This window comes from Orcinus orca, chromosome 4 (assembly GCF_937001465.1).
Source record: "Orcinus orca chromosome 4, mOrcOrc1.1, whole genome shotgun sequence".
Taxonomy (NCBI): Eukaryota; Metazoa; Chordata; class Mammalia; order Artiodactyla; family Delphinidae; genus Orcinus; species Orcinus orca.
This window is the reverse complement of record NC_064562.1, coordinates 46,409,704-46,428,374: the sequence shown is the minus strand read 5'-3', so window position 1 is coordinate 46,428,374 and position 18,671 is coordinate 46,409,704. Positions and strand designations below refer to the sequence as shown.

The 18,671-nt window shown below is 41.4% G+C and overlaps 1 protein-coding gene across 2 annotated transcripts in view; it reads left to right on the top strand.

Annotated features, from left to right (window-relative positions):
• ANXA3 (annexin A3) overlaps window positions 1-18,671 on the top strand; it is a 57,518-nt gene that overhangs the window by 19,667 nt on the left and 19,180 nt on the right. For both annotated transcript variants that reach the window (XM_049709408.1, XM_004280169.3), the window contains 4 exons: window positions 5,503-5,590; window positions 9,642-9,736; window positions 12,333-12,446; window positions 16,217-16,307. In XM_049709408.1, the coding sequence (XP_049565365.1) occupies window positions 5,503-5,590; window positions 9,642-9,736; window positions 12,333-12,446; window positions 16,217-16,307 (388 nt within the window). The remainder of the gene's footprint in view (window positions 1-5,502; window positions 5,591-9,641; window positions 9,737-12,332; window positions 12,447-16,216; window positions 16,308-18,671) is intronic.

The window sequence follows — 18,671 nt, the reverse complement described above, 5'->3', positions numbered from 1 at the left end:
GAAATGCAGACATCTCCCTTGAACCTCTTAGATGATGCAGACAAAACCATAATGGCATTCTTGCTCCTGTCAGGCATCCCTGAGGCTGCCAGTCCCTGCTGTCCCCACGCCCTGCTTCTCTTTACTGGCCCCAGGTGGAGAGCGAGCCTGCAGTGGTGATGGGAGCCTTCTGTCTGCAGTGATCACTGCCAGCCTGAGGGAAAAGAAAACGACGCTACCCTTTGCCCTGCAGGACCTGAGTGGTTACCAAGCCTTTTCTCTGGCTTCTTCCCTGCTGTATGGTTTCCTGGGGCTGCTGTAACAAAGTACCACAAACTGGGTGGTTTAAAACCAGAGAAATTTATTGTCTCACTGTTCTGGATGCTAGAAACCTGAAATCAAGGTGTTGGCAGGCCATGTTCCCTCTGAAACCTGTAGGGGATCCTTGCTCACCCCTTCCAGCTTCTGATTCTCTGGCAGTCTTCAGTGCTTCTTTGCTTGAGGCTGCACAACTCCAATCTTTGCTTTCACCTTCCCTTCACAATTTCCCTGTATATCTCTGTCTTCACATGGCTGTCTACTAAGGACACCAATCGTATTGGATTAGGGGCCCATCCTTAGTTAAGACCTCATCTTAACTAATTATATTTGCCAAAACCTTATATCCAAATAGGTCATATTCTGAAGTACTGTGGGTTAGGACTTCAACATTTCTTGAGGGGGAGGGATGGGCACAATTCAACCCATGCCACCTGCCTCACTTGACCATATTTCATTTCAGGGCCTTTTAGAGTAGACTTTCTTTGATTTTGAAAACCATTTTTTCTTGGAAAATTGAATAAGTTTTATATTTTCCAAGTTTTGATCCTTTTATTTATTTATTTATTTTAGGCGACTCCATTTTTCCTTTTATCCAAAATCCTCATGACCCAGCAGACTGTTTTGACACTGAGCAGAGAGTGATCATTTCTCCCTGGCTCTTCGAGAGTTCCTAAGTCCTGAAGGTTTATATGAGGCTCTGATTTGAAAGCTTAACTTTGGGACATGGCCTTTCCAGGGCTTTAGGAAGTGATACGGGATTTGGCTTTGCCTCACCTTCGAAATGTACCTGCAGCAGCTGCTATTCTTGCTCTGGAGTGTTTGGCTTTAAATATGTTCCTCGTCAGCAGGATTGGCACCCTGTGTTTTTCTCTTTCATCCATTCTCCTGAATATAAATGTTTGACTTCTTGCAAACGCAGTGTGCTTTCATGAAGAAATAGAGACGACTGACTTTCCCGAGTCAAGGACAGACTGGCGTCTCTCAGGGGTAGTGGCAGACAGCTCCCCAGGCCTGGCTTGGCCACACCAGTGGCTTCAAGGTGTCATGGGCTATGACTGACATCTGAAGGATAGTTTTAGAGGGTCAGGGAAAGTTAAATAGGCATGAAGAAGAAAGATGCATCCTAGCCTAGTTATTAGGAGCAAAGACTGACCAATTGCCGCCTGTGAGAACTTGGGCAACAGCTTAGTCGTCATCTGCAAATAGGATTCATTATATCTGCTTTATCAGTTCACTGTGAGGACTGAATGAGCTAATGCAGGAAACGTGCTTAGCAAATAGTGAGTAGCAGCAATTGTTATTAATATAAAGAGCTCCTGTTGTTTCCCCCCTTTATTTGGACATTCCTTGCGGTAAATTTATTTTCCAACTGGTTTCAGGATCCTGTTCCCTTTGGGGGCATCTGAAGGTCAAGTTTGAGAGAAGAAAAGCAACTAAATGTGTTTAAGGGATGTGGATGGAAATCTGATCAAACATGATTAAAAATAAAAAGATTTTGCCAAGTATTGGGCTTCCCTTGTGGCGCAGTGGTTGAGAGTCCGCCTGCCAATGCAGGGGACACGGGTTCGTGTCCCGGTCCGGGAAGATCCCACATGCTGCGGAGGGGCTGGGCCCGTGAGCCATGGCCGCTGAGCCTGTGCGTCCGGAGCCTGTGCTCCCCAACGGGAGAGGCCACAACAGTGAGAGGCCCGCGGACCACAAAAAAAAAAAAAAAAAGACTTTGCCAAGTATTCATGTGATGTCCTGCACTAGCGCTGACACTTTGTTAGGGTAGTAGGGTTCATAGAAATAAACTAAGTCAAGTATTGATTAGTAATTTAAATGTCAAAGAATTAAGCCTGCAATGGAGCAGGCGTTGCAAGCAGTTTGGTTTGGCTGTAAAAATGCCAACATTCCTGAAACAATGAGCTCATCATCAAATTCTTATTCCACGCCCACAAAAGAATCTATGACTTGTTTGCTCGATTTTGTTTTGGTTTTCTGGGCAGCTAAGAACGAAATAGGGCATTGATTCTCAAACACGTTAGTGCGTTGGAATCCTCTGGAGGGCTTGTGTAAACCCGGATCCTGAATCTTAGCCCCAGAGTTGTTGATACAGTAAGACTGTGGTGGGGCCTGAGAATTTGCTTTCTAATAAGTTCCCCGGCAATGATGACGCTGCTGATCCAGGAACCACACTTTGAGAACCACTAATATGGAATTTCCTGAGGCCTTATGATGTGGTGGAGACCTCAAGGCATTTTAGTTACAAGGAAGTGGGTTCAAATTCTGGGGCTGTACTTAGTAGCAGAGTTATGTCAAGCAAATAATCTCTCTGAGATCCAGTTTCTTCCTTTTTTTTTTTTTGTTTTTTTTGCGGTACGCGGGCCTCTCACTGTTGTGGCCTCTCCCGTTGGGGAGCACAGGCTCCGGACGTGTAGGCTCAGCGGCCATGGCTCACGGGCCCAGCCGCTCAGCGGCATGTGGGATCTTCCCGGACCGGGGCACGAACCCGTGTCCCCTGCATCGGCAGGCGGACTCTCAACCACTGTGCCACCAGGGAAGCCCGTCTTCCATTTTTAAATGGAAATAATAAAATCCCCCTCTTTAAGGTCATGGTAACAGTTGAATAAGATGTCTGTGAAGCACCTTGTTCACTGCGTGACATGTATTACTTTAAAAGATTCCATTAATTTCTTTTACTGTAAGATTTTTTCTCATAAGTCATATATTTATTTCTGAATGTTTTGGGCAATGAAGTCTATCAAATGAATATACTGCTCATTTAAATAACTGAAACACTTTGAAAGATTTCACTAAGATTCCATTTCAGAAGTCCTGTGCCATTTTTCACACAGGTGTGTGTGTGTGTATGTGTGTAGTTTTTTTTCCTTTTAATCAAACGAGTAGTTCCTCCCCATTAAATTCTTACTAGGTAGCAAGTTGCATAGTGGATTGGGAATTTCATCCTTCTCTAGTTTTGTACATTGGAATTTCGGCATATTTTGATGTATAGGTAGCAGAGGGCAGTGAAAAGGTCACAGCTAGAATGGAAACCCTGAGTTTTCATAATTCATGGATAATTAGAGTCTGACTACAGTTTTGTCTTTTGTATTCAAAAGCAGCCATGTGAATATCACCATGGCACAGAAGCACCAGGGAAGCTTCTAAAACATGTGCAGTCTGACACCTCATTTCTAAAGACCATGGTTCCATGTGTCTAGGGCAGGGCCTGGTCATTTGCATTTTAATCAACAAAAAATCAATCAACCGATCTAAGAAAGAAATGGAAAATTTTATTCGAGCCCAACTGAGGATTATGACCCAGGAACAGCCTCTCAGAAAGCTCGGAGAGCTGTTCCACCCTCTAGAAGTCAAAGCACAGTTGTATAAGTTTTTTGAGACAGAGGGCTGTCCATTAAATGATGTATTATTGACAGTTCACACAATCCAGATCTGCAAGTACAAAGGGGTAGGTCGTGATCAAGAAGGAATGTTATCTTTTAAGGAGTTGTCTTGTTGGTGCTGGGAGAATGTTGCTGTTTATGGCTGAGCAGGTATTCCTGCCAATGGGGGAGGTTTGGTCAATGCATAGTGCAGATACACAGTGCACCGTAGAGGGGAGAGAGGAGGCCAAAGGGCAGAAAAAAATGTTTATGTTTAAAGTTTTCTTGTCTTGCCATAAAATATGAATTTTATTTCACAAAAGAGTCAGCCCAGGTGGTACCAAGACTACGTTTTAAGACAGACTAGGAATGGGCTGCAGTGTTCAGAACTGCTTTTAAATTCTGCTGCTTAACTAGCTATGTGGACTTCAGCAAATTCTCCAATCTCCTTCAATCTTGGTGTCTTATACGTGACATGGATCATTCTTACTCATTCATCGGTGCCGTTGTGCAGGTGATAGTTAATGTATAAAAGGTGCCACAGTGCTGGGCACAAAGCACTCAAATGCTCCAATATTGTGATGGTTCTTCTAAAATGCCAGACAGGGAAGGTGGGCAGATAAGATAAACACGAAAGTTCATGAATGAATAGAACTGAAATGAAGCCAGTTGGCTGTGTGAAGCCATAAAATATTTATTAAGCCTTGAAGGAAGAGAATTCTCCAAAGATCATGTTGAAGTGACTGATTTCTTACAGGTGGTTTAGATCAGGCGCATTTACACTTAGTTCCTAACTTGTTATAATTACTGTTTTAGAATCAAAACTTTATTTTGGGTACTTTAAGGTGAAACAGTGTTGGAATGTACTGAAATAAATTGTTCCATCCAATCTATTGAATCAACAGACTATCATTTTTTACTGTGCCAGCACATTAATTTTCCATTCACTTTAATGTGACAAGATACTGTCCTTTCATGAAAATATTCAACACTTCAGGAGAGCCTAAATGAAGCCGTATTAACATAAGACAACAGAGCCAATATTACTCAGTAATAGGATAGAAACATCAGTTAGAAAGAAAACATTGTCACTGTAAAGACAGACTTTTATTCAGAGTTAGGAAGCACCATATAAGTACATGTTGACTTGGATTTTTCTCAATTTCTCTTAAGCAGTTTTAAGATATTTTATTCCTTCTGTAGGATGGTCTTTCTCAGCTTACTGACAAGTTTCTAGTTTATGTGCTTAAAATTAGTATCATGGCATTTTTTACTTCCACGCTATTCTTGAAGACCTATGTCAGTGGAGCTTTCAGAAGGGAATTTATCTGCCACAATTGTACATCCATTAAACAAAGCTTAAGAACAGACAGTCCTAATGGGATTTTCATTTATGGATCCTTTGGTGTAGGAAGTCTATAAACTGCAGTTACTTCTAGGTGAGATACAGTGAAGAGCTTTGAAGTATCACTTGAAAAAAGAAGATGTAGGAAATTTCCACTTTCTCACTGCTTTCATGCAGATATCACTTTAAAGCAAATATTCTTCAGAATCACCATGATTAACCCAATTCACTGCTCTAGAGAATGAATGTTTTATATTTTCAATTTGTTACACAAGAGAAGAAAAGGAGAGGTCTTACTATAAATGTGGTAGCTGTCATATTGCCTGCATATCTGGGGTGGGGAGACTCTCTTGAACCACTCCTGAAGTGATAAGAAGGTGTGCAAATTATGGGTTTGTTGTGTGTTTCCAGTAGGCATATGGGAATATGCGTATGTAACATAAATAAAGATGTCGCTTTGGACTAGTGGGACTGTCAGATATTTTCTTCTAGGTTGGACACCAAGGGACAATGAGAGATTATCCCAGCTTTAGCGCATCAGTGGACGCTGAAGCGATTCATAAGGCAATCAGAGGAATTGGTGAGTGATGCTTTACAATTCCTTTTTTATTGTTGAAGCACATCAGGAAGTTAAAAAAGTGCATGGGTTCAGGTTGCCCAAGTTGCCTTACTCAATTAGAGAAATTATAAGGTACTTTAAAAAAATTGTGAAATAATGTGGCAAAGTATAGGGAACCCAGTTTTATTATATCTTAATATTTGCCATGTTTACTTAATATTAAACACTGCCATGACCATCACTGCTACCAACAACCATCATCATCATCATCATCACCATAAATCATTATAGATACAGTCCCTGACGATTCTGCTGGGATCTCATTCCCACCTCATTCCCTAGAGATAAACAGCATTCTAAATTAGAATTTATTCCCACGAAACTTTTAATTCTGTACTCCATATGTATGTACCTATTGTTGTGCATGGGCACAAACAGTATAACTTGAAATCCTACCTTATGTTTTCTTCTGCAACTTGTTTTTTTGTCCCTTAACATTACGTTTTTGAGATTTATCCATGTTGATATGTTTAGCTCTAGTTCATTAATTTTTAACTGCGGAATAGTTTATTATTACATTGTAAGATGGGAATAGTGAGTGAACACTTAAGTTGCCTACAGTTCTTTTCTATCACAATATAAAAATATTGCATTGAATAGTCATGCTTATGTCTTGTTGTGCACATTTGCTAGCACCTCTCCAGAATATAATGGTTGAAATGTCTGGGTTGAAGGTAATGTTCATCTCCAGATTAACTAGAAATTTTGCCACACTGCTCTCTCAAATAAATATGCAAATTAGTATTCCTGCCAGCAATATATGAGACTTCCTCTTTCTCCATATTCTCATCAGTACTTGCGGCAGTCATCCTATTCAGTTTTTCCAATTGAGTGGATCTAAAATTGTACCTCATTCTGTATCTGTTTCCTTCCTCCTCCCCATCCCCCATTATTGATGCAGTTAAGCATCCTCTCTTGTTTATTTTCTTCTTTTTCCATGAATTACACCTCCATATCTTTTATCCATTTTTCAGTTGGGTTGTCTTCTTTGTGCTTGGCAAGAAAAAATTTTTACTTTTTAATTTAAAATTTATTTTTTAAAATAAATTCTGGATACAAAACTTTTTAAAAAAATTACAAGCTATGAAAATACCTTCTCCAAGAATGTACTTTTCTTCTTTTTTTTTTTTTTTTTGCCATACGCGGGCCTCTCACTGTTGTGGCCTCTCCCATTGCGGAGCACAGGCTCTGGACGCGCAGGCTCAGTGGCCATGGCTCATAGGCCCAGCCGCTCCGCGGCATGTGGGATCTTCCCGGACCGGGGCACGAACCTGTGTCCCCTGCATCGGCAGGTGGACTCTCAACCACTGCGCCACCAGGGAAGACCTGTAATTTTCTTTTAATTTTGGCTACAGTAACTTTTATCGCATAGAAGTTTTAAATTTTAGTGAAATTAAGTTTACCAATATTTTTTGTAAAGATTTGTACTTATTGTGTCTTTTCTATGATGAGCTCATAAAGATATCCTCCTGTATTTTCTCCCCAAAATTTTACAATCTTATTTTTCCCACTGAGATCTTTAATCTGCCTGGAATTAATGTTTGTGAATGGCATTTAAATCTAATTTTATTTTATCTCAAGTGGCTATGTAATTGTCCCAGTGTGATCAATTGAAGAGTTCATCCTTGCCACACTGATTTGTAATGCCACTGCTGTCCTATAAGTTTTGCTATTTTTCTGCTCTCTGTTACATTCCATTGGTCTGTTTGCCTCACTGTCTCAATATAACATTGTCATAATTACTATTATGACTATTACATAATTATTATTATTTTATAATGACACTTAGTGTCTAGTAAGGCAAGAGATTTTCTTGGCTTTGCCCTGTCCTATGAATTTGAGGGTCAGTTTGTAAAGTTCCATGAATTATACTATTAAGGTTCATAATAGTAATTATACTATTACTATCAATGTAATATTATTGTATTTCTGCCTGTTTAGGGTTTTTTTTATTGCTATTTTTAAGTGAAAGTTATTTCTTTCTCTATCTCTTTGATTGCCTATTTAAACACAGGGTTGAATAGACTTTTCCATGAAGTTAATGTCAATTTGAATGAATTAATGGTCTTTAAATTCTATCGCTTGTGTTTCTTCTTTAACATTATGTTTCTTCACTGATTTACACATTTTGATTGGCAGGCCCGCTTTGAGAAGGAGGTTTTTGTTTGTAAGCACTACTACCTACACCAAAACCAGGCGTCATGGTGGCATTTGCCTTAGGGACGTGTCAGATCCAGCCTCTGAACCATGAGACATCTTGGTTTAATTTCTGGTCTTGAGCATGTAGCACGTGCAGAAATAAGAGAGGAGAAATTGCCTGGCGTACAACCTACATGTAACTGTGGGTAGTTAGTTATGTCTGGAGTCTAGTGGCAAAGGGTATAGAGATGCAGAGAAGGGGGTAGGAAATTAGAATATGAGGTGGGAGCTAGGTCCTAATTAATTGGTGCACAAGCTAAGGGGCTTAAACTTCATCCCGAAGGTTACAGAGAATCATTAGAATTTCAAAAAAGGAACTGACATGATCTGATGCATTAAAAAAATTTACTTAGAAAAAAAATTTACTTAGGCAGTAATATACAGTATAAATTATAAGGGGGTCAAGTTAGGAGGCTGTTGAAGTTTCTAGGTAAAATATGATGAGTGCACAGTGGCAGAGAAGAGGACAAATCCAAGAGATGCAGGTATTGTTACAATGTAAAAAGTAAGGAAAAGAAAGGAGTATAACTCCCAGGATCTTTGGTTGGATGACTGCATCTGTAGTGGTGTCACTGGTGAGGGAACATAGGATGAAAGACAAGTTAGAGAAGAAATAGAATGAATCCAACCTGGAGCAGCTGACTTTGAGATACTTGTAGTTGGAGGTGTCTAGTCGTGCACCAACTCAGATACCTTTATAGGTCCAAGTTGATAATCAGACTCACAGGGCACAATGAGGGTTAATCTAACTCTGTTTACTTAACTATGCAGAAGAATACAAGACCAAAGACCCCGTGGGGCAACATCTGTCACTAGGAGTCCCAGCAGCTAATCAAGTACACCATTTCCTTTGCCCCGTCATTCATGTAGAGTGTGTACCACTGCCGTGGGTGTAAGGTGTGTGTGGGTCACCTCAACACAGGGAAGTTGAGCCTTGAATTCCAGTGGATCTTTTAGACCATTCTAGTCATGCAGGCCCAAGACAGAAGCCAACTCACAGCCCCCAACCCAGGGGCAGTCCTCTACCACAAAGGAGCAGACACAACTTCTCACATTATCTTAATACTATAATTACCAAAAAAATAGTGACCTGGAGGTTGTTTTCAGGCAGGCCAGCATCAGCCCTTTACTTGTACTTACAACAGGTGGTTAAGTATATGGGTCTGAAATGCCTGAAAGAGGTATGGACCACTGGTAGAAATAGATGTTCTGGATTAAGAGATTTGGGTTCAGATTCTTGCTGTGCCACTTAAAAGCTGCCTGACTTTGGCAAGCGAGGTAAGTTTTCTAAATGTTAGTGTCTTTATCTTTAGAACAGCTTAATCATACCTACTGCCCAGGGCCCTGTGAATATTAACTATGACAATGAATAAAAGGTGCCTAGTATGTGGTAGGTTCTTGATAAATGTCAGTTCCTTTTTTTCTAGAGGAACAAAAATGACTTTTTATATCAAATATGGAGATAGAAAGATAAAAGGGGATAAGACAGTAACTGGACCTCAGAAGGATGAAAAAACCTACTTCCAAAGCAGTATGTTCTTTGTGCCACTTCTCTGTCTGATATACGGATAGGAATATTTGGGCAATGATGGTTTTCTTCCCCCTGAACTATCCAAATAAAGTTCATTTTCTTTTCCAAAAGCCAAGCAATCAAAGAAATAAAGATGCCAACCTGGTAAGACCTGGAAATTAAAAATTAAAATGCCTTCCTCTCTGCATTTGTTTCAGACCCTGAATCATTTTTCTTTTGTTCACAACAGATATTAAGCATATTTGAGTTGATGGTGAATACAGTTATTTTCGTTTCATGTAGGAACCGATGAGAAAGCGCTCATTAGCATTCTGACTGAGAGGTCAAATGCACAGCGGCAGCTGATTGCTAAGGAATACCAAGCAGCATATGGAAGGGTAAGATTTCATTAACGTAACAGGCAGTAAAGGCCTAATCACTAATGGACCAAGGCTGCTCCCATATGATTATGCCCACGGATCTTTTGTTTCAGGCCAAGTGTAACAGAAAGTCCCCTATGTATCCGGTCAACAGCCTGGAATAGGAGTCCTGGTCTTTTCCCTGAACTGTCTGAGTGGCCTTGGACATGTTATTTGATCTTTCTGGGCCTCAGTTATCTTCACCTGTCGAATAAGGAGAGTTGCCTTGGATCAGTGGCTATAAACCGGGAAGGATTTTGCTTCCCAGGGGATATTTGACAGTGTCTCCAGACATTTTGATTGTCACAACTGGTGGGAGAGGGGGGGGATGTTTCTGGTATCTCGTGGGCAGAGGTCAGGGACGCTGCTAAACATCCTACAGTGCGCAAGACAGTCCCCCACAATAAAGAATTATCTGATCAATTACCTGATAAATCCTGTCTTAGATGATCTTTAATTTCTTTTCCAACTTTAATATGTTTATGTAATTATAGACTTTTTTTTTAAAATTTGTTCGGCAGATGAATATTTCTTCAGTACCAGAAACTATACAAGAACTATTCAAGAACATTTTGTGTGTCTTTTCCAAGCAGTTTATTTGTTCAATAATAAACTACTCTATGTCAGGAGATATTCTAGACATTGGAGATTCACTGGAACAAAAAGCAGAGCCTCCTCTCTTTAATGGACCTAACATTCTATTAGAAAAATAATAAATATATAAATAAAACAAATTCAGATATTGGCAGGTGCTATGAAAGTATTAAAATGGATGATATGCTAGAGCATGACTGGTGAATGGCTCCTTTAGATCATGTGGTGAAGAAACCTCAGTGACAGGTTGTTACCTTACTCTCAATGAAGACTAAACAATACTCAGGCTTCTGCTCTGCTCGATCTGGGGAAGAGCATTTCAGACAGAATGTCCAGCAAATGAAAAAGCCCTGAGGCCAAAACAAGCTGGGAGTACTTAAGAAACAGGAAGAGTTCTAATATGGCAGGAGTATAGACAGTAAAGGGTGACAGAAGGAAGAGATGAGGTTGAAGAGAGGCTTAGAACATGCCAGACCTTGGGGTCTTGGTGCAGAGTTTAGATTTTATTCTAAGAACAATAGGGAACAATTGGAGGTTTGTAAGAAAGGAAATACTATAACCTAATTTATATTTTTTGAAGAGTATTTTAGCTTCTGTGGCTGATGAACTGTGTAGGGGAAAGGGTGGAAACACAAACCAGTCAGGCTATTGGGTCCAGAACTGAGAGTGTGTAGTGACCATCCAAGGCCGCTGAGGCATCACCTGTCAGTGTTCTCTGAGCCCCTGGGCTCCATTAAGACACCCTTCTCTGTGTTCCCTTTATTAGATACTTAACATATTATGTGGAAATTTAACTTTGACTATTTCTATTTTTCTCAATAGGGAGTAATGTCCTAGGGGTAAGGATTGTGTCTGACTCACCAATTAAGTGCCTAACACAGAACAGGCGCCCTGTAAACTTTTGTCAGCTTAACTGAATTGCCAAGCTTCTGGGCAAGGCAGCCTACTCATGTACAGGGATTGTGAGTGATCCATTGGCCTTTCAGGATTTCCAAAATATGGAGGAAGGATGGAGCTGAAGGGTGACAACCGTGTCTCACAGTGGGACAGAATGAGAGCATGTGAAGTAAGATTCAGTTGGAAAGTCTTGGGTTGAGGACAGATAGGGGTGGAATTTAGCATTTGGAGAGGAAACACCCCATGACGACTACAGTGGCTCCGCTCCATCCCATTTGTTTTGGCAGGAGCATGCCCCTGCTGGGCCCCCAAGTGTTATGGAAGATGTTGGTCTGTACCCACATTGTCATAGCAGTCTAGGAGGCTTCCAGCCTCTGTTTCAGGGCTGAAAATAATCAAAAGCAGGAAATATAATTATTCAATAACACTCCTTTGGATATTAAAAATGGAAACCATGTTACCTGCCTTCAAGCAGGGGAGATGGCCCGTACTTATGTAATGTATGAAAACACTGCTGAAGGACAGCATCAATAAGTAAGGTCCCCCTATTACCACATTTTGGGTTTCCCCTGTTGTTGTTGCCAGAAAACTGCTTTTGATGCCTCCTAGTTCCATGCTCTTACCAGAGGCAAATGACCAAGCACTGTCTTCCCTCCCCTTTTCCCTTCAAAACTCTTTGGCAGTTACCGAGAAGCAAGGCTGGATTAGAGCACCTCCCAGTGAAGCTGGGTGTGAATTACAGGGTTCCTCCTCCCCTTCCTCTTCCCTCACCCCAACCCAAGCACTGAGAGCATCAAGGGCCTGGGAAATGCATTTTAATACACAGTTCCTGTCTGTGGCCCTCAGAGAACCTTCTTCACTGGCTTCCCTTCAGAAAACCGTCTATAAAACAGAACATTTTGGAAGTGATCATAAAATGCAGACTAATATCCATAGAAATATTTTCACCATTTCTGTTTATCTCCTGTGGATGGGCATGTTTTTGTCTGAATTCATACATTCGTGTTTGTCTTTCACTAGGTGACTTTGGAGGAAGAGAAAGGAGAAGTATTTCATACTTTTCTCTTCGGGTTTTTAATTTTAGGAACTGAAAGATGACTTGAAGGGTGATCTCTCTGGCCACTTCAAGTGTCTCATGGTGGCCCTCGTGACCCCACCGGCAGTGTTTGATGCGAAACAGCTGAAGAAATCCATGAAGGTATGAGACCTACACAAGCTGTTTCTGCCCAGCACTTGATTATCAGAAAGAGTGACTTTCTTCTGGTGCACACTTGAGATATGGGTGTAAAGGTGATGGATTTGGAGATTCTGTGCTCTCCAATTAGTAGAACAGCCCTGAAATGGGAAGCAGTTGTGGAACCTTAAGCCCACATGTTCCTGGCCTGAAAGGATATGGTCAGAGCCTGATTTTGTTTGTTTTTTTTGACCTGAGGTGTCAAATTCTTTATTTTGTTGTTATTGAGTCAATGGCACCATCATTAACCCCATTGTTTAGGTCAAAAACCTAGAACTATCCTTGATCCCTTGCCTTCTCTCACACTTCAAAGCTCCCAAATCTATCAACAAGCCCATTACCTCCACTCCATAATCCATCAAAAATGTGTGCATGTCCCTCCTTCCAGATCCATTGCTTTCATTCTTGTTCAACCACTATCATCTCTTGACTGGACCATGTCAGTATCCCCGGAACTGGTCCCTTTGCCTCTGTTTTTGCCCTCCTCAAATCCATTCACCACAGAATAGCCAAAATTATTTGTATAAAGTTACTTTTAGAATCAGATTATACTATTCACCTGCATAAATCTCCAATGGTTTTGACTACTGAACATCCAAACTCCTTATCATGACCTTCATCACCCAACAGAGTCTGGCTCCTGTCTATCTCTACGGCTTTTTAAAATTCTATCTGTATCAGTCAGACTTCCCCGGAGAAGCAGAACCAGTAGGCAGGAGGTATAGAGTAAGAGACTGATTTCAAGGAATTGGTTACACGATTATCCAGCTTGCTAGGCAAATCTGAAATCTGTAGGGCAGGCTGTTAGGAAGGGCAGGCTGGAACCCTTAGCACAAGCTGGAGCTCCTGCCCACAGGTAGAATTTCTGCTTTTTCAGAGAAGCCTCAGCTCTGCTCTTAATTAAGGCTTTTTTGACTGAATTAGGCTCCCGTAGAATATCTAAGGTACTCACCCTTACTTAAAGTCAATTGATAATGGACTTTAGCTACAAAATACCTTCAGAGAAACACTGGATTACTGTTTGATTGAATAACTGAGGACTGTAGCCTGGCCAGATTGACACATAAAGCTGATCGTCACACCCTCTCCTCCACTGCCGGCCACCCCAATTCAGTGCTGTAGCTGTACTGGCCTTCTCGCTGCTCCTTGGACATTCTCAGCTTATTCCTATCTTGAGGTCTTTATATGTGATGTTCTTTCCCTCAGGAATGATTTTCTTCCAGATATTTTCTAGTAATTCACTCAGTTTAATTTTTTAAATTGCTATCTATTACTATCTAAAATTATCTTGTTAATTTTTTGGTATTCTACATATTGATATTCTACGTATTTGGTGTTTTGTTGATTTACGTTTTTTTTTTTTCAATCCAATTAAAAGGCAGACCTCCATCATATCAGGGAACCTCATCACTCGAGGAACCTCCTCTCTTACTAGAGGAAAGCCTGCAATGAGATAGGTGCTCAACATATTTGTTGACAGGAAGGAGGGAAAGGAAGGAGTCCAGGTCTGAAGCAAGGCTCTGCCTTCCCATCAGAGTTATTTTCTTTTCTGTGGAAGAGGTGTGGGCACCCAAGAAGCAGATGGCAAGATGTAATTAAATGTACAAGAGATTTATTGGGGGAAATCCTTGTGAAGGATAAAGAAGAGACAGAGCAGGGTAGGTGGGGTGAAACTTCTGACTGCAATACAGGTCTGACACCTGTGAAAGGAGAGAGGGACAGAAGGAGGCTCAGATAGGAAGAGCCTCAGTCTGTAGTGCTGCTGTAAGAAAGCCACGGCAAGCTGATGGGGAGCCCCTGAGCCAAGTGTGCCCTTTGGAGCGTCCTACATGGGGCAGGAATGGCCCAGCTCCAGTTCCCCTTCCATGCGCAGTCATGGCTGAGAGCAGCCTGGAGAGAGCATGACCTTAGTGTGAGCTGTGTGACAGAACGAAAGGTGTGGCAGTTGGAGGCTGCCAACTAACTACATTCTTGGCAGTATATTCTCTAGACATGAAATCTCAGCAGTGCATTTCTATGGCTGCCACACAGGGGACAGTTTAGCAGGTGAAATGATAAGAGTTAGATTCGCCAGCAAGGATTAGAAATGTTTCCCTTCTATGTAAAAGAATTCCAAAGGAAGCAACCCAGAGCTGGGTATCATGGAACCATCATTATCAGACCTTCAGTCTTGAGGTTCTGCCATCTTCAGCCTGTAGATTCCGCTTCTTGGCTAGACGGCAGCTCAGCATCCAGCCATTATATCTTTATTGCCGTCAACTGGAAAGAGTAAGAGACAAAGACGTGTTCATCCTTTCTCTTTAAGGACTCTCTGAAATTGGACGTGATGCTTCACATATATTCCGTCGATCAGAATTTAGTTATATGGATAAACCTAGCTCTAAGGGAAGCTGAAAAATATGGTCTTTATTTGCTTAGCTTTGTGCTAAGTTAAAAAACGGGGGTTCTGTGACTAATCAAGGAAGATAAAAGAGATACTGGATCTTCGCAGTTTTGCCCTAAACCTAAAACTGCTCTAAAATAAATCAGGGAAAAAAATAATAATAATAAAATAAAATAAAATAAATCAGGAGCTTGGGATTAACATACACACATTACAATATAAAGATAGATAACCAGCAAGGACCCGCTCTATAACACAGGGAACTCTACTCAATAATCTGTGATAACCTATATGAGAAAAGAATCTGATAAAGAATGAATATATGTTTATGTATAACTGAATCACTTTGCTGTACACCTGAAACTAACACAACATTGTCAATCAGCTATACTCCAATAAAATTTTAAAAAAGAAGAACAACCAAAAAACCCAAAAAAAGTTTATTTAAAAATAAGTAACTAACAGGCTTCCCTGGTGGCGCAGTGGTTGAGAGTCCGCCTGCCGATTCAGGGGACACGGGTTCGTGCCCCGGTCCGGGAAGATCCCACATGCCGTGGAGCGGCTGGGCCCATGAGCCATGGCCGCTGGGCCTGCGCGTCCGGAGGCTGTGCTCCGCAATGGGAGAGGCCACGACAGTGAGAGGCCCATGTACCGCAAAAAAAAAAAAAAAAAAAAAAGTAACTAACAAAATAAATAAATAATTTGAAAAGGAAAGCTATTGAAGGGAACTAGGAATCTGTCACAGAGGGACAGAATTCAGCCTCTTTTCTTATGCTACTTTGGCCTTATTTGGTCAAGTCCTAATGTCAATGGCTTCTGTTGAAGTCTCAGTGTGATTCAGTGACCTCAGTATAAACCAAGACTCAGGAGACACTAGTCCCCAAACCCACTAGGCTCATGACATACATTGCTGAGGCTTTAAAAATCTCCCTGAATGAAGAGGACGATCCATGCTGACCAACCAGGTGCATTGGTACAAGTATGGTCTCATTCAAAAGAATTGCAGAGCCCTTTCTAAATACAATGACATATGTGAATGCTCACTTTTGGTACTGAATGACATAGGCTTTCCCTTTATACTAGTTCTTCCTGGAATTATTCAAAGGAGTTTTATACTAGAGTAGGACACTTTCTTTGGAAGCTTAATATCAGTTAACTTCAGATGATTCATGTTATTTTAATACTAAAATATATGGTAAATTAGAAAACCACTTTAGAGCAATAGAGGACCTTATGTTGATTGACTAAAAACTGTTCTTTTCACCTGTAGAAAACACGATGTTAAGACCACAATGCATGAAACTAGGGGTTTTTTAAAGTGTTCTAAAAATAGATTTCCTTTTCTTCTTAGGGCACGGGAACAAATGAAGATGCACTGATTGAAATCTTAACCACCAGGACAAGCAGGCAGATGAAGGAGATTGGCCAAGCCTACTATACAGGTGATCTTATTTTCTGCCCACCTTTACCCCTGTTCACACCTATAGGAGCCAATGCTGCTTTTCCCAGAAACCCACCAATCTTTCTTCACAAGTGGTTTTGAGGGAAGCAAGACTGTAAAAAGGAAGACACATTCTAAAATGGGCTAAGGACTGTGGATTTTTGAAGAAAATTTTAATATGATCTGAGCTGGGAACTGCTACATAACAATGGCATTAATGCTTTGCATTTGTAACATTACAGCTATAGTGGATTTCACTCCCAGCAATCACTGCTTAATTGAATCAACCATTTTCATCAATGTAAGACACTCAAATCATTGTATATTCATATTATGTGTTAAAAACCGCTCATGATTTCTGGTGTGGGAAATTAGATGAACCATTTAGAGGATGTGCTGAGCATGTGGCTTCAGTATCATTAGCTAAAGCCCTAATAGTCTGTTAGCTGTGTAAAAAGTGGAAAGCCCCTGCAATGCAATTCGGACACTAACAGCTCACGGTTAGGGTGACTTCACGGGTTAAGGGCACAGTCCCCACAAAACCACTCTGACTTCAGACACCAGCCACAAGCTCAGGTGTTCCCAGGCCACATGCGCTTCTGACCAAATGGCGACAGATTCTTACTACCCCCTCAGGTTCAATAACTCACTAGAGTGGCTCACAGAACTCAAGCAAGCTCTATACTTACAATTATGGTTTTCTATAAAGAATGTTAATCAAGACTGGTGGAGTGAGGAGATGCATAGGGAAAAGTCTGGGAGGGTCCTGCCGTGTCTTCAGGGTGCATCCCCCTCCCAGCCCAGCCATGTCTCACTGCCAACCAGGGAAGCTCCCTTGATCTGTGGTGTCCAGGGTTTTTAGTGGGGTTTTATTACACAGGCATGATTGACTCCATCACTGGCCGTGTGACTGAACTCCATCTTTAGTCCCCTCCTCCCGCTAGACGTCAGGCTGATATCATGTGGCTTAAAGCCTTAACCCTTTAGTCGCATTGGTTGGTCTTTCTGGTGTGACCAAGCTCCATCCGGAGTCATCTTGTTAGCATAAACTCAGGTGTGGTTCAGGGGACCCTCCACGAATAACAATGAAATTCTTATTATTGGGGAAATTGTAAGTATTTAGAAGTTACCTCCCAGGAGTAAGGGACAAAGACCAGCCCAATTCTTATTAAACAACCGCTCCCTGTCACCACCTCCAAGTACCTTAAGGGAGCCATGGTTTCTATGTTTTTGTATCAGGGTGGTCAGCTGTGTATTAGGAAACTTCTGCGGTAGGAAAGGTACAAAAAATGGATATACCGGCCCCCGGTGGGTGTTAAAGAGGTTACTTTGAGAAATTTCCATTAGAAAGTAAATACCTCAATGATAGGTAAGTGCCTGTTTTATTGTTGGTATGCCAATGAGGTCTAGTCAGAAAAACAGAAATGCACTAGGTATTTTAACAGAGCGAATTTAATGTAGAGAATTGCTTAAGTACCTTTTTGGAGGACTGAAAAAGCAAAACGGAAACACAGCTCAGAGGTATAATCCTCAAGGCTGGGACGACAAAGGAAGAGATTGGGATTTTCAGAAACTAGAAGCTCAGAGGAGGGCATCAGTTTCCGGTGTTGGTACTTCAGCGGCTCAGAGGAGAGGCCCTAGGAATTGGAGTTCAGATCTCTGTGAAGGGGAAGGGTCTCCATCTAGCTGGAGCTAGTACCTCCAAGGACATGTAAGCAGGTGACTTGTTCTAGGAGCCTGGAGCCAACTGCTGCTGTCAGGGTGAAAGCCTGTCACTGGGTTGACACTGAGGTGAATCACAAGCCAATAATAGCATGTCCTTCCTTCCTCTTCCTGCCTTCCATCTCATCTCCCTCTGCTCCCCCCATTGGTGGAAACTGACAGGGAGGTGGAGGATGGGGGATAAAAGAGAAATGTTATTTGCAGAGTCCCAACCCCAGCTCCACAAAGCAAGGTATAGAAGGGCAAATTTGGGGTAGATGAGATAATTGCTTAATAATGGGCACAAATGGGTACGTCGTAGGTGTTTAACATATTTGGTTCCCGCAGTTCAACAAGATGTACATGTAAAAAAATCATCAGATCCAGGGGCTCTACCCCCAGATGCTATGTTACTTCCTTGTGTTTCTTAGAAGAGTTACCGCTCCATGAGTTGACTGGCCCCAAGATTCTCCCTGGAGTTCAGCATTTATGTACAAACAACCCTAGGATGTAAGCTCTATGAAGGGGGCGATTTTTGTCTGTTTTGCTCACTGCTGTATCTCCAGTGCCCAGAACAGTGGGGGATAAATTCAAATATTCGTTGAATGAATATCCTTAAGATTGAGACCTGGGATTTTAAGAGCCCAGTGAATGTCTTAGCATT